The sequence below is a fragment of the Buceros rhinoceros genome, unplaced genomic scaffold, assembly GCF_000710305.1.
Source record: "Buceros rhinoceros silvestris isolate BGI_N320 unplaced genomic scaffold, ASM71030v1 scaffold352, whole genome shotgun sequence".
NCBI lineage: Eukaryota > Metazoa > Chordata > Aves > Bucerotiformes > Bucerotidae > Buceros > Buceros rhinoceros.
The window spans coordinates 50,012-64,338 of record NW_010399290.1 but is presented as its reverse complement, the minus strand read 5'-3'; the positions used below and the strand labels follow the sequence as shown (position 1 = coordinate 64,338).

Genomic DNA, 14,327 nt, shown 5'->3' with positions numbered 1-14,327 from the left:
TAATTGTGCTAATTTATAGCTATCAGAGTTTATTCTAACATCCTTTGTCAGTAGAATTAGCTTTTTTCCTGTGTTTTTCAATAAACTGTTCCAGTTTAGAATAAGTTTTGAAAAGTAAGAATGTGTGCCATATATTCAGATAGTATTTGCTAGGAAGTCAGCATGAAACAACAGACTTTTAACAGTTAGGAACTACTACGCTACTGTTGTACATATCTTTGTGACTTGCTTGTGTATCGCTTTTCATGTTCCTGAAACGTCTGTAAATTGAATTCCTACTTACCAATTGGAAGATGAGATAATATAAAAGCTAAGAGCATTAAATTTATTTTTAATTCCCCCTTCCCACAGCCAAAGATAACTGGACGAATAGGGAAGAGAAGAAAGATAAGAATGCTTGAGGTTCGTGTAGGAAAGCCCAGCTTCCATGGAGAGGCTGAGCTTGCATTTTGTGATGCTATAGGAAAACTGCAGTCAACGATTATCATGCCTTAAACAACTGGGTAAACAACTAGTGAATGACATATTGAATGTAAATATTTAGAGGGAAAAAAAGGAAAAAAGGATAAAGCCACAAACCTTCCCTGAAGTTACTCAGCAATACCTTCGGTAGTGCAGCATCTCTGTTCACTGTGAAACAAAAGCTGCTCGGCCTGGTGCTTTATGGCAGAGGTTCCTCTCAGCCTGTCTCCTCACACGAGGAGGTTTTCAGGTTTTATTACTCAGGTAACACACTTAATAGTATTTCATAGAGATGAACTAGTGGATGAATAATCTGAAATTCCTGGTGGTATCCTTTGGAGTGGGAAGTGATTGTGCTCTGTATACATAATCTCTTTCCAGAGTTACCCAGCCGTAATATGACATATATACAATCCAGATTAAAAATAAAACAATCCCTACTTAGGTAGTATATTTACTTCTGAAAATTAGATAAAGTGTTATAAGAAAGGTCCTACTGCACTTGATGTTTTTGTAAGAACATAAGCCTGAAAATTAAGATAATTGATATAATTTCCCAGTTTATGCTTTAAAGGTGACATTTTTGTGGGCAAACTTTTAAATCAAGATCTAAAAAGATACTGTCTAGAAATACATTGTTTTGGTATGTGATATTTTAGGGTATCGCTACAGGATGCAGTAATGTTGTTGCGTGTTCAGTAAGGCTGCGTAATACTGTGTCATGTAAATGCATCAGAGCTTTAAAATTCAAATTGTCTCTCCATATCAAAGAATGATCTTCAGTGGAACATGCTTTTAAGAATTCTGACTTTCTTTTAAGGTGTTTGAAGTAGTAGAGCGTGTTGAAGAATTAAGAAGAAAATGGCCTGTTGCCTGGGGCAAATTGGATGATGGTAGTATAGGTGTCGTGACACCTTATGCTGATCAAGTGTTCAGAATTCGGGCTGAACTCCGGAAAAAAAGACTGTCTGATGTCAGTGTAGAGAGAGTGCTCAATGTTCAGGGTAAGTACTAGTTATGTGTCTCAAAGATATGCTAAGGAAGTGAAAAGTGTGACCAGTGAAGTTAAGTAAGACTTACGAAAATAGACTTAAAAACAATCAGAACAAGAAGAGAGCTGTGATATAGCCCATAAAAACCAATGCATCAAAATGAGAGTGGCAGGTGTGCTGACTAGGTGTTAGTCCAACACTGAATAGCAAGGCAATAAACCCACGGATGTGAGATTTATCTTTTTTTCAAAATTAGGTTCAAGCTTACTTAAAAAATACATAGACTGAGTAAAAAATGTGAAAACTGATGGATTTTTATTGTAAGGGGAAAATGGAGTTCCAAATAAAAATGTAATAATGCTTGAATGTTTTACTGATGTTTTGCATTTGTGGAATACTGTAAAACAGAGTCCACAAATTTATGTATTTGTTCCTGAAATCACATTTATAACAAGAATTTTGTGTAGGCATAGCCTGTTGCTAGGTTGCACTTTGTTGGTAATAAACAAAGGAAGATAAAGTAACTGAGTGACAGTGGGTGGTGTGTTCTGTTTCTTCGTGGTAGATACTCATATATTTGAGAATTTAAGTATGAAACAAGAATGTCCAGAACTTTTTTTTTAAGGTAGAATAAATAAGTCCAAGATTTGTTACTGGCTGTTTGGCAACGTTGTAAAGATGATTCGCATTTCAGAAGGTTCTAGAGTTATTAGTCTCAAGATGAAAAATAATTTTTTGAAAGAGGAAATATTCTTGTAATAGAATATGCTATTTATAGTGCATCTTTTAAAATTTTAAAATCTTATTATTCTTGCATAAAGCTCTTCATGTGAAGTATAGCTATCAGTTCTGCAGAATATCTAGGTGTGAAATCTGGCTGGCAAGTGCAGTGGTCTGATTGTGTTACTAACAGAAGCAGCTACAGTTACCTCAGATGTTTGTTTTTTTTGTTTCATTTTAGGAAAACAGTTTAGAGTTTTGTTTCTCAGCACAGTACGAACACGGCACACATGCAAACATAAGCAAACACCAATTAAAAGGAAAGAGCAGTTACTGGAGGATTCAACAGAAGACTTGGATTATGGTTTTCTGTCTAACTACAAACTTCTCAACACTGCCATTACAAGAGCACAGTCCTTGGTTGCTGTGGTGGGAGATCCTATTGCTCTCTGTTCCATTGGAAGATGCAGGTACTTTATACGTTCCTGAGTTAATCAGGCTAAGGATTCCAGAAAACGTTTATCTGTGACTGGTGGATTTAGTAACATGAGGGATGTTCTTTTAGGTGCTACATAAGGCACAATGTATTTAAACCCTTCAAATAACCGTATAATGAAATTGCAATCTTCATACTCATAAAGCTGGTAAAGCATTAGTTGTGTTCCCAGCTCCTGCAGAGGCTTCAGTCTGCAGGCGAGATCTCAGCCTGTCCAAAGGGTGCTGCTGCAGCTCAGCCCTCGGGCAGAGGAGGCAGCTGGAGCCCTGCGCAGGCTGAGCAGTGTCGGCTGACGCTACCAAGTCTCCTCCGGAGGTGGGAGCATGCAAGGGCTGCTCCATCCTCTCATTAGTAAGTCAGGCTGGCAGGGAAGAGAGGGGACACATTGGTTTTTTTCAGTGATAGTGAAGAAAACCACTACAGATGAGAGGCCGAGCAGTTCGTTATCCTCTATGGGTGAACCATAGGTATGATCTGGTGTATATAACTAACTGATAAGAGAGGGCTCTGTCCCTTCTGATCCCTAGATGATGAGTGTCTGTTCCAGTCTGCTGATGCAGTCTCTAGTTCTTCAGTTTACGCTGCAGAGATACGTGATTTAGCTGCGGAGGTTGCCATGCTGTGCTGACCAAGATTTCTCTTACCGCTTGTTCAGAAATTACTTTTGGTTGATAAATTCTGCCTCTTTTCCCCACGTTTGGATTCAGGATGTGTAGCGTTACCTAAGTCAGAGAGTTAGTTAATCTGTAGTTAGTCTAGCTAGCACCGAGGATCATTATTGGTTCTCTAAACATCTGTCTAAATACAACTCTTGTTGGAGAACAACCACGTGTCTTATTCTCTCTAAATCCCAGTGAGGAAGATAATATCTTGAATTTTCATGTACACCTGAATGTTGAGGTTTTGCATTAGATCCCCAAAGGGGACCCAGTTTTCAAATGCTGGTGCTCAGAAGTTTCTCTGAGTGCTCCTTTGGAATATCTGAAATGGGGCATGCAAAAGCTGACTTAAATACAAGTATAGGCTATCAGCATGGTACCTGAGTTACTGTCTGGGCAGTTAGGGCTTGAATTTGCCTTTTGAGGACCAGCAGCTGGTTATATATGTATAGCTGTTCAAAATTATAAACCAAAAAGATAATTGAGAAACAAGGAGCACTAGAGCTTTATAAAGCTGTATCTCAAGCTTTCCCTTTAACACACCATTGTCTTGTTTCACTGAATAATTGAACATTCACCCTTTGAAAATAGTGCTGGAGGGGCTCAGGCATGCGGCTGGAGAGATGGTTCTTTTTTAGTACAACAGGAGTATGGAAGTCTGAAAGAAGTGACATTTCATTACAAAAAACAGACCTCAAAAAAGTTTAGAGAGTACTTGAATTTTATAAATATTCTAATACCTGTCAAAATGAGTCAGGACTGCAATGATAGTTGTAGGGAGCTTTGTGAAGTGTGCCCAGGGTGATCATTATGTTTCTGTGCGTTACTATCGGACCAGACAGGGCTGTTTTGGCAGACACTCCCTTTAAGCTCAGAGCACACTATAAGACAGAGACAGTGGTATTTTATCCTCTGTTCTTACACACCAGTACAAGCGTTCCATGTGTAGAGCGACTGCTTGGGGCATTTTAAGCAAAAGTTGATTGGTCTCAGGGGATTTGCGGTACTTGGCAGTAGATTTGGTGACTGAATTGATTAATCAGAGGGAGTTCCATCATTAAAGCAGCCCAGTGAAGTATTTAATTTTGGTTTTTTAATCTTCATTTAAAACCTTGCAAGATATACTTGCCTTACAGCGAAATGCAGAAAAAGGGCCATATTGCATCCTGAAATTTAAAAGAGCATTTCTTGTCTCGGTGCAAAATTTTTGTGTAGATCCTGCTGTAAAGACTTTTCATAAGCAATAGAAAGGCATATCATGAGAAAGCAGAAGACAGGTAGGGATATTCTTTTTTTAAAATGATTTAAATAACCCCCCTACCCTCCAAAAAGTTGAATGCAGAGTTTTCATAGAGAAGGTCATGTGTCATGTGATGGTTGACTTTCTGCTTTGAAATTTCTTCTATGTGTTATAGAACTACCTGACATGCAGTAAAATTTATGGTTTTATTTGTTTTCCACTAGAGAATCTCTAAGGGCCTGTAAATATTCCTGACATGATAATCTTCGTGTGACTCTGAAGCGTTTCACAGGAGTAGTTTAGAGGGTGTATCTCAACCTTGGTACTTGTGAAACTGGGATTGAATGATCTGCCTCCATTCATAGAATCTTTTTGGCATCTTCTGGAACTGAGAATCTATATAATGCCTGTTACTCTTTGAGTTTTAATGTCATTATTTAATAATGATTTAATTTATTATTAATTTAATAAATTCCATAAATCCCATGCTTTCCTGAATGGTAAGCATTGTGTTTGCTGTGTTGGTTTTCTAGGAGAAAATTCCAAGTTAATCCTGCCTGTGACATTAATATTAAACGTGATATACACCCTGTGCTGCGATCTGGTATTCATGGGCAGACCCATATGTCCATTTTAAATGCCTGGGGCGCTGCACATTATGCTGTGGGGTTCAGAGGCATGGATCAGGTTGCAGGGTGGATGGCTTGGTGTGTAAAATGAGCATAGACGAAAAAGAAAAATGCCGTGCAGTTATGTTAAATCTGTCTTAACAGCAGCCATCGAGTCTCACTCCTTTTCATTGTTTCTAAAAATTGTTTCCATAGGAAATTTTGGGAAAGGTTTATTGCCCTATGTCATGAGAATGAAAGTCTCCACGGTATCACATTTGAACAGATCAAAGCTCAGCTGGAAGCTTTGGAGTTAAAGAAAACTTACGTGTTGAACCCACTGGCTCCTGAGTTTATCCCCCGAGCTCTTCGGCATCAGCATTCAGCGACTACTACCAAACAACAGCAGTCACCACCAAAGGTAAAGTTTTACTGATGATGAATCTGGTCAGAAGGTGGAAGTGAATGTAGAAATGCCTTTTGAGAAATGATGTAAAAGGTTTATGGAACAAGCTGTTTGTTTTAAAATGGCATCAGTGCAATCAGATCTGAATGCAAATTCCAGAGGGATCCTCAGCGTTTTCAAGTGAAAGCTCTCCACTTGCATGACAACGCAGTATTTAGCAAGATAGCTTGGGGATGTCCAAGCCTTGTTTCCTTACTAAAACATGGCATGTTCATCAACTGTGTTACAATGACCCTGAGAAACTTCAACCGTGGATCTTGGCCTCAGTATTTAGACAAGCCAAATTAAACCCTCTGACCAAGAGGCAATCCCTATCCCAAGCGGACTGTGCTCTGACTGTACCTGGAGAAAAAACAGGTTGATAAAGAGAGTGGCAAGGAGCATAAAGAAACTACAAAATAATAACAAAAGTGAATTGGTTTGATCTAAAAATCACATTTAAAAATCAGGGACATGTTATATAAGGTAATTGTTTGATTTAATTAAAAATGTGGTTTACGACAGTATATCAGCTTGCTTAGCTCAGTGATAATGGCCTTCAGAAGACTAGATTTTATTAGCATCAAGAGGGTAGAGACATGAAATTACCGCTCAGCGGTAGTTTTATCAGCTGTTTTCATAAAAGCAGGTAAAGGGGTGATGAAAATGCCCAGCTTCCTTAGGATGATGAAGAATAACGCTAAATTTTGGAGCTTTTGGGGGAGCGATGTATTAGTAATTCATTCTACTTTAATAGTACTTTCTAGTTTATTTCAAAATCATTTGGGTTATAATTTAATTAAATTGTGTTTAGAGATGGAACTAAAATGCAGGTTGTCAGCTTTATGATGAATTCTGTTCTCCAAGAAGGAAGAAATGTACATGTTTTCCATAGCTTTGCATCTTTGTTGCAGGCTGTATCATTTAAATGAAATTTTTATGACAGGTTTTTTAACTTTTAACACTACAAAAAGGAAAGCCTTCCCTTTGGCAGTCCTTCCCAAAAGAGAGTTTGTAAGTGAGAACATTTGGTTTCTTCAAGTTGCATTACTTGCTGAAACAAACACCAGATTTCTAAAGCATCTAGTCGTGTGTCAAAACACCGGGCTTACAGAAGACTGTGGATTGAAAAATTATTGTCTTTAAAAAGTCATTGCTGCACTCTGTTTTCATGAGTGCGTCAGCTTGAATGCATTTTCTTTTAATAATAGAATATCGCTATTAATATTTTTTGTTTTCTTAAAATGAAAGGAAAGTATTTGAAAATGCAGGTATACTACATTAAAAAAAAAAAAAAAGAGCAGGTTGGGGAAGTAAGAGTGCTGTGAATAGACCGTTCTGTTTATTTTCTTTGTTTGTAAGTAAACTAAGCACTCCTGCTGTAGAAATCAGACAAGATGCTTTCAAATTGCCAGCCCTGTATTTTCAGCTTAAGATCTGAAGTGTTTTAACTGCCTATATCCTAATTATAATAAATTATCTTCCCTCTGAATACAATTGACAGCTAGCATGTGCAGGAGCAGAAATAAAGCAAGCAGGTAGTCCTCACACACACAGAAAATGGCTGTGGGAAGAGGTACCTTTCCCTTTGCTCAGGATTTAAAAGCAGATGGTTGGCTTTGCTTACTTTAGACTTCCTAAGCACAATATTTAACATAAAAGATGAAAGGTAAAAGAACTGGTGCGGGTGTACGTTGTAGCAGAAATACGAGAGCAGCCTCTGGTTAAGTGTTCTGCGGTGAGTCTCTGGGCATCCGTGCAGTCCAGGGCCTGTTTTCACAGGCGGTGAAAAGGCATTTTGTAAAACTGGCACCTTCTTATTCAGCAGAATCGCTCTTGGATTTATGTAAGGACCTTAAAAACCTCTTTGCTGTTTATTTTTTAAAGAAGGCAAAAAATTCAGTCCTGTCTCTCTGAGCAGCAAACAGCTCATAGGGAGCTGGCTGGCTGTGGGCTGCCGTTCTTCAGGGCAGCCCAGTCTGTGAGGGCATCTGCCTTCACCCGCGCTGGTGAGGCTTGGCTGGGGACGGCGGGAGTGCGGGAGGAGCAGCAGGGCTGGAGAAGCACAGCCTTTATTAAAGGTGACAGTGTGGAAATGGAAAGTTTTCAGAACTCGGAGCTTCCCGCAGGGTAGTTCGTGTACAGGAAATGAGGCTCTGGATTTTACAACTCTGCCTGCCTCCTGCTCACTGCTGGTGCTCCAGCTTTTCGGCCTCGATCCAGGCACTTAATTGGGATGCATCGCTGTCCTTGACGTTTTATACAGTCAGGGAGGTCCACAGGTCTGGTGGATTCTCTGGAGAATGCTCTCTTCTCCTGTGTGTTGACTGAAGGGGGATCCTAGGTGTGACAAGGCTGTTAACTACCTGAAGTCACCTAAGTTGTGTTCTGAGTTCCCTCTAAGTGCATTTATGTGATGTGGATTTTTAGACTCTGAAGGCGGGGCAAGAACTGAGTGTACCTGTGCTCCAGTGCTCTCAGTTGCCATCAGTTAAAGGGTAGGTTTAGGTGTTTTGTAAATGGATAGGGAAATGAACCTTGATGTGGAAATCTTTGAGAAATGGTTAAGTCATTAAGCTGTAAAAACTATTAAAGGAAAGAGACAAAAGGAAGCCAGGGCCTACCTTCCCCAACTTACAAATGGCCCCAGCTGACTGAGATTTACCAACCTGATACCATCAGGTGCTGAACAGGACAGCTGTTCTTACAGATGTAACTATGTGCTATTTCAGTTTTAAAAATATGGCCCCGATAAAACACAAGTACAGTAGGTAGAGCAGAGGTTTGTTAGACCTTCTGCACATACCGCCTGTCACCGACAGTGTAACAGATACCGAAATGCCTTGTACGAACCGTGAGTGATTAAGGAATGTAGCTGCTCTCTTTGGTGAATAAACAGGTTTCTTTTGCTGAAGTACTGCAATGAAAAGCAATTATTATTTTATTTTTCAATAATTCATTTTTAAAATGAAAGGAAAATTCAGAGACCAGTTCTTTAATCTGGTTTATTCATGAGTCAACATTGTCAAACAACCTGTCTTTGTACCCTGACTAATTTGCTCAGACTGCTGGAAAACTGCCTAGACTTATCTCCTGGGTAGGAAAAGTTTTGCAGCATCAAAGGGTTTTTAGATTTATTTTAAATTTGTAAATGTGCTTAGGTCCTGATGAAGTAAGCTATTCCTATCCTGCGAAAGACAAGAGCGTACCGGCATTTGAATATATGCTCAGAGTTATGAATGTTAACTAATTAGTTGATGCTGTAAACTCATGAGCATGTAGGAGGGATAACTCGGTTCTGTTAACTTCCTTTTCTAATGTTCAATTCACCAAGGAAAAGCAGTTTCCCCAGAGTACTCTGGTTTTTGCCTCTGCTGTATTGTACTTTCGGGGGAGCACTCACTCAGGGGCCAAAGTCCAGAAGCAGGTACGTGAGGTGGGGTGGGGAAGCAATGTCTTCTGAGGCTGGGTAAGCAGTTGAGTATAACAGGTAGCAGCTACTTGGTCTCCAAGATTCTTGAGCTGAAACCTGGAGAAGAAAACGGATCATGCTTCCGCTAAGAGCTGCCATGGAAGAGGAATGCTGAGGGTTGCATTAGACCTGGGTGCTGCTCCTAAAGGAAGTGAGACAGTGGAAAATAAAATGGTGAGAAAGGAAACTCAAGAGTAGCTTGCTGTTACTGTCCTTGCATCTAAAAGCAGGCGTGGGGAGAGAGTATCCCGCGGGGACTGGTAGTGACCCACTGGTGAATTAAAGTAGTGGTATATTTAATAGCCAAATTTGTGAATTCATAGTCAGGTGATAGGACTGGACAGTTGGATATGTAAGAATAAGACGTTGGGATAACTTCTTTCAAACTCTCTTTTGTATTTAATTGTAATGTTCACTTGAAATAGAAAGCTTTGGTTTATTTAAGAATGCAAAGCATTACTATTACTGTGTTTCCATTTAAAGGGCAAAGTCCATCATCATAACCAGAACGACCATTTCCCACCTGATGGAATTGGTGAGTATCTCTGCTGTTACTAACAGAATTCTGCTGAGCTCACACTGATTTGGCTTCAGTGAAGCTGATAGTAATTTGACATAAATTGAGTATCTGGTCTCTTCTCTATTTGAAAGCCAATTTACTTCTTGTGTGCATTTGGGAAACAGATTATAGGCTGTTAAGTGGACATTAGGTATTTCTGAGGCTACCCGTTTATAGGTGTTGTGCTCGCTGACTTCAGAGCCTTATCACGGTGTAGTTGTTGGCTTCTTAAAAATGACTGTGCTTGAAATTCATAACGTCAAATACTGTACCAATGTGTTTGCCCTAACAGAGTTAGGACATCGTGTTGCATGCAGTATTTTATGATGTACTTTGAATTTAAATTGCTTGAATTGTACTGTCACACATCCAGGTAGTACTGATCATACTTTGCAAGCGTGCAACAGCTTAATGATTTTGGTAGTAATTTGGAAAAGCATTAATTTAAAGCTTGACTTCCCTGCCAGAGAAGGGAGGATGATTCTAGTTTTTGATGCAGTGTTTAAACAGCTCCTCTGACTGTCAGCAGATTTAATTGGTTTGGGACATTCTTTCATTACTGCAGTTACCAGCTACCTGTTTCTCTGTAGTTCAACTTGTATTTTCTGTCTCTTCAAATTTTTGAAATGGAATACAGGGTTTGATTAATGCATCCTCTTGGTGTACCAGACCTGTGCTGTTAGAGAGTTGCACACTTGCTTTATAAAGCTAGATGCTATTAGGATGAAAAAAGAAAGAGAGAGTATTCTTTGTATTTTTTTTAATACATACCTTTGGTTTTTGTATGTGTGTATGTATATATATATATATATCTTTTTTTTCCTCTTTCTTTTCAGTTCAGCCCAATCCTTCTGTTCTAATTGGAAACCCTATCCGTGCATATACTCCACCCCCTCCTCCTCTGGGACCTCACCCCAATCTGGGGAAATCTCCAAGTCCTGTTCAAAGGATAGATCCACACACTGGGACAAGTATTCTATATGTACCTGCTGTCTATGGAGGAAATATGGTCATGTCTGTGCCTTTGCCTGTAAGAATTAATTTACCGTTTCTCCCCCCTCCCCATTGTTGTATGTACATAAATGAATGGCAAAATCAGTGGATATTTTTCAAGCTTTTCCAGCACTTTACTTCAAATATGTGGGATTACCTGGGTTTAGGAATGGCTGTGCTAAAGAGTACCAGAAAATGAGGACTTAAAAACATTGCTCCCACAAATAACTCCAGGCAGCCTAAAAGCAATTCCATGTTCGTGTCATTTGGGTATTTTCTCAGCTTCAGGTTTAGGCACGCCAGTGGAATCTGTCTCATCTGACTTGAGATACCTGCATCTGAGTTAATTGCCTAGTTCAGTTGTTAATCATTGGAGAGACATGGGCAATTCAGGTGGAGCTTGTTTCTCTTTATCGGCTTCTTAAATTGCCAGCTTCGGATGTCTGCAGTGCAAGGTGTCTGAAGTGAAGTGATAAGAGGAATAAGCATAATGGGATGTTTTCCCCTTCCAGAACCTCATAGTGAACCAGTTTCCTCTCCAATCTCTTTCCTTAATGGTATTTGAGAACACAACGAAGATTCCTAATCAAGTTTTTTTAGGCTACTTTTACGTATGGAATTTTGGCTTACAGATAAAACTATCCCACCAAAATTTACACAAATTAAAGAAGCAGTCTCTGATGTATTTCTAATCTTCACAGTCGCATATTCTAGGAGGAAAATGGGAAGGAAGGGGCAAAGGCTACAGAAGCCTCTGTTATGATGTGGCATAACATGTATGTGTTGTACACAGCTCCCGCAGACTGTGGGAGGGACGGGGCACCCACCCATGCAGATGTTCCATTCCATTTGTAGCGCTTCATGCTGGCAACAGTTCATTTGGGTTTCAGTAACTAGGAGACCTCTGTTGTTATTTAGGTTGTGGGTGCTGTATAGGGGACTTGCTGTAAGAACTCGAGTTGCAGTTCCACGTCTTAGGTCAGCTGGCAGCTGTAGATTGGTTTTCTTTGTCAGGTCGAGGAACTTTCCTTTTTCTCAGCTTACTAGAAATCCACGTTTGATGGATGAATGTAAATGCAGTGAGAAGGCCGGCAGCTGTGTCTTTTGTCGTGCTTGCTCACATTGTGTTAGTATCAAACCAAGATAATTTCAAAAGTTCCATCTTATTGTTCCAAGGTTAATATATTGTTATGTATTTCCAATCAAAAGAAACGTATGGCAAGTATTTTGAGCTCACCTTCCCTGAGGATGGATTTTTAAATAATTAAGTGGGAAGAATGAGGTACTAATGAGACAGTTGCTTTTGAAAAGAAGCTTGTTGGAGATGATTTGAGATTGTATAGATGCAATAGTAGCCTAAAGCTAAAGTTCAGAGTGCACATTTCAAGGGCAAATACTAATTTAAAAACAATTGCATGGAAGTTTTTACTCTTGAAAGAAGTAGGGGCTGAAGTAAAATGTTTTTATGTTCATATAACATAAAATGATCTCTTTGCTTTATTTAAGGCAGTTTCCATACCAAGGCAAAAACATGAGAAGGTTGTCTGCTGCCTTCAATAAAGGTTGCTTTGTCAGCCTGAGAGTTGATTACTTTCCCTGCACTCTCCTCTTTTTCATACATTTTCCTTCTTTTAAAAAATTCCCTGCGGGATGAGATCGAACTAATTTCATCCAGAGCTGTCTTCCTTTGCATTCCTTTTAGGAGTAAAATGTGGTAAAAATTCCTGACTTTTTTACATACTTTCAGGAGGTGGACTTTTCCTTCAAGTATTTAGGAAGATGATCTGCAGTACATGTGTCATGTAGGGTAGACACTGGAGTGGTCCTGTCATTCATGGATAGTCTCTTGTTTCTACCAGTAGACCTGTTCACTTCACTAGGCTCCTGGGGGTGGAAAGGTACGGTACGCCTGCTCGTTCAATTTGTTCATCAAACTTTTCTCTCTGAAGTCTGAAATCACTGAAGCAAGAATGGGTTTTGAGACAGGGCAGTCCTCCAGAATTTTTGCTCTTTGCCTCTCACTGTGAGGCCTGCCCTTATTGCTCTGCCTTTCCAGGACCATCTGTACTTGTGTTAGAGTGTCAGGTCATCCGATATATGGAAAACTACTTATTAATGACGTAGTATCAGTGTGCTTGTTACGTAATATCAGTGTGTTTGTTACTTTACTTCCTTTAATGTTCCTTAACAGATCATATCTTCCCTCCCTTCCCCATTTTTCCACTTGTGCAGGTACCATGGACAGGGTACCAGGGTAGGTTTGCTGTTGACCCTCGACTCATTACTCATCAAGCAGCTATGGCATATAATATGAACCTGTTACAGGCACATGGGCGAGGGTCTCCTATACCTTATGGCCTGGGACATCATTCACCAGTTAACATAGGACAACAGCAGCAGCTTCAGCATCCAGACAAGGAGCAACATGAACAAAGTCGAAATGGTTAGTTGTTGAAATTGCATTGCAAACTAGTTTTCTTTTGAGAGAGTTTGTACCTGAAATTGGGTATTTTTTTCTTTCTTTTAAGTGACATTGGGGCTTCCACAGGTTTGGGGAAATAACTTGTGATTTGCCATTACAAATAGAATAATGAAGTTATTGTGAGATTCAAGGGAGGGCGTAATCAAAGTGGGGGGGTGTGGGTGTGTTGAGGGCGTAATTGGTCTGTCTCGATTCTGCAGTCCAGTGGTTACTACTGCTGATGTGACTTGCAGTCAAGCTGAAAGAACTGCTTAGTGATCATTAATGAACAACGTGCAGAGCTTGAAGTAGAAGTGTTATTCGAATAAATTACATTAAATGTCTATGATGCTGTAAATGCTATGCTAATAAGTCTGAATTTTCCTGAGTCTGGAAAAAAAACCCAAACAACCCAACCCAAAATATTTTTTCTGTTGAAATTAATTAATTTCTTAAATGTTTTCAGGTAAAACTGAGAACACTGCTGGACCTGAAATCAGTAAAATTCGAACCCCTGAGAAGAAACCTCTGGAACCCAAGCAGGTGGGTTTGTCTTGTTTGGGTTTGTGGGGCTTTGTTTTGTTCTTTAATATTCTCTCTTTTAATGAATTTATTCATTACTGACGTGTTTTTTGTTTGGGTGAATTTTTGAAGTTTTTCATTCTCTTTTTTTCCTAGGTTGACTTAGAAGCAAATTCTCAAAATAGAAGCCCAGAGTCACGTTCCACTGTTGGTTTCCCTAATGCTAAATTTCATCGCAAAGATAATCTTAACCCCAGGCAGCTGAATCTACATCTCACCCCACCCCACTCACAGTATGCAGTTCCCAATCGCCACTTCCAGCACCTGTCACAGATACCAAGGCAGCCATATCCTCTGCAACAGCAGCAAAACCTTTTAAGTCAACAACAAAATCATTTGCCTGAACAACAAAACCAAATGCCACCCCAGCAAAGCCAGGTAGTTCAGCAGCATAATCATTTGAATCAGCAGCCTCCACAACCTTCGCAGCTTTCTCCTGCTTACCAGGCAGGCCCCAGCCAATCTTTTTTTAATAATCCAATTCCCCACCGACCACATTCTCCTGCTGTAGATGCTGTGATTTCAGAGCAACACCCCCCACCTATGTTACAAGAAGTCAATAATCCTTTGAGGCCTATTGCACAACACACCCCTGTTCTGCCAACCCACTTGAACAACTTCATTGAAGAGAATCCATC

At 39.7% G+C, this 14,327-nt stretch overlaps 1 protein-coding gene across 1 annotated transcript in view; it reads left to right on the top strand.

Annotated features, from left to right (window-relative positions):
• Window positions 1-14,327, top strand: part of HELZ (helicase with zinc finger) — a 67,241-nt gene that overhangs the window by 42,725 nt on the left and 10,189 nt on the right. The window contains exons 19-26 of the mRNA XM_010131386.1: window positions 1,283-1,466; window positions 2,416-2,644; window positions 5,394-5,598; window positions 9,578-9,629; window positions 10,490-10,683; window positions 12,879-13,089; window positions 13,574-13,650; window positions 13,786-14,327. Coding sequence (XP_010129688.1) covers window positions 1,283-1,466; window positions 2,416-2,644; window positions 5,394-5,598; window positions 9,578-9,629; window positions 10,490-10,683; window positions 12,879-13,089; window positions 13,574-13,650; window positions 13,786-14,327 — 1,694 coding nt within the window. The remainder of the gene's footprint in view (window positions 1-1,282; window positions 1,467-2,415; window positions 2,645-5,393; window positions 5,599-9,577; window positions 9,630-10,489; window positions 10,684-12,878; window positions 13,090-13,573; window positions 13,651-13,785) is intronic.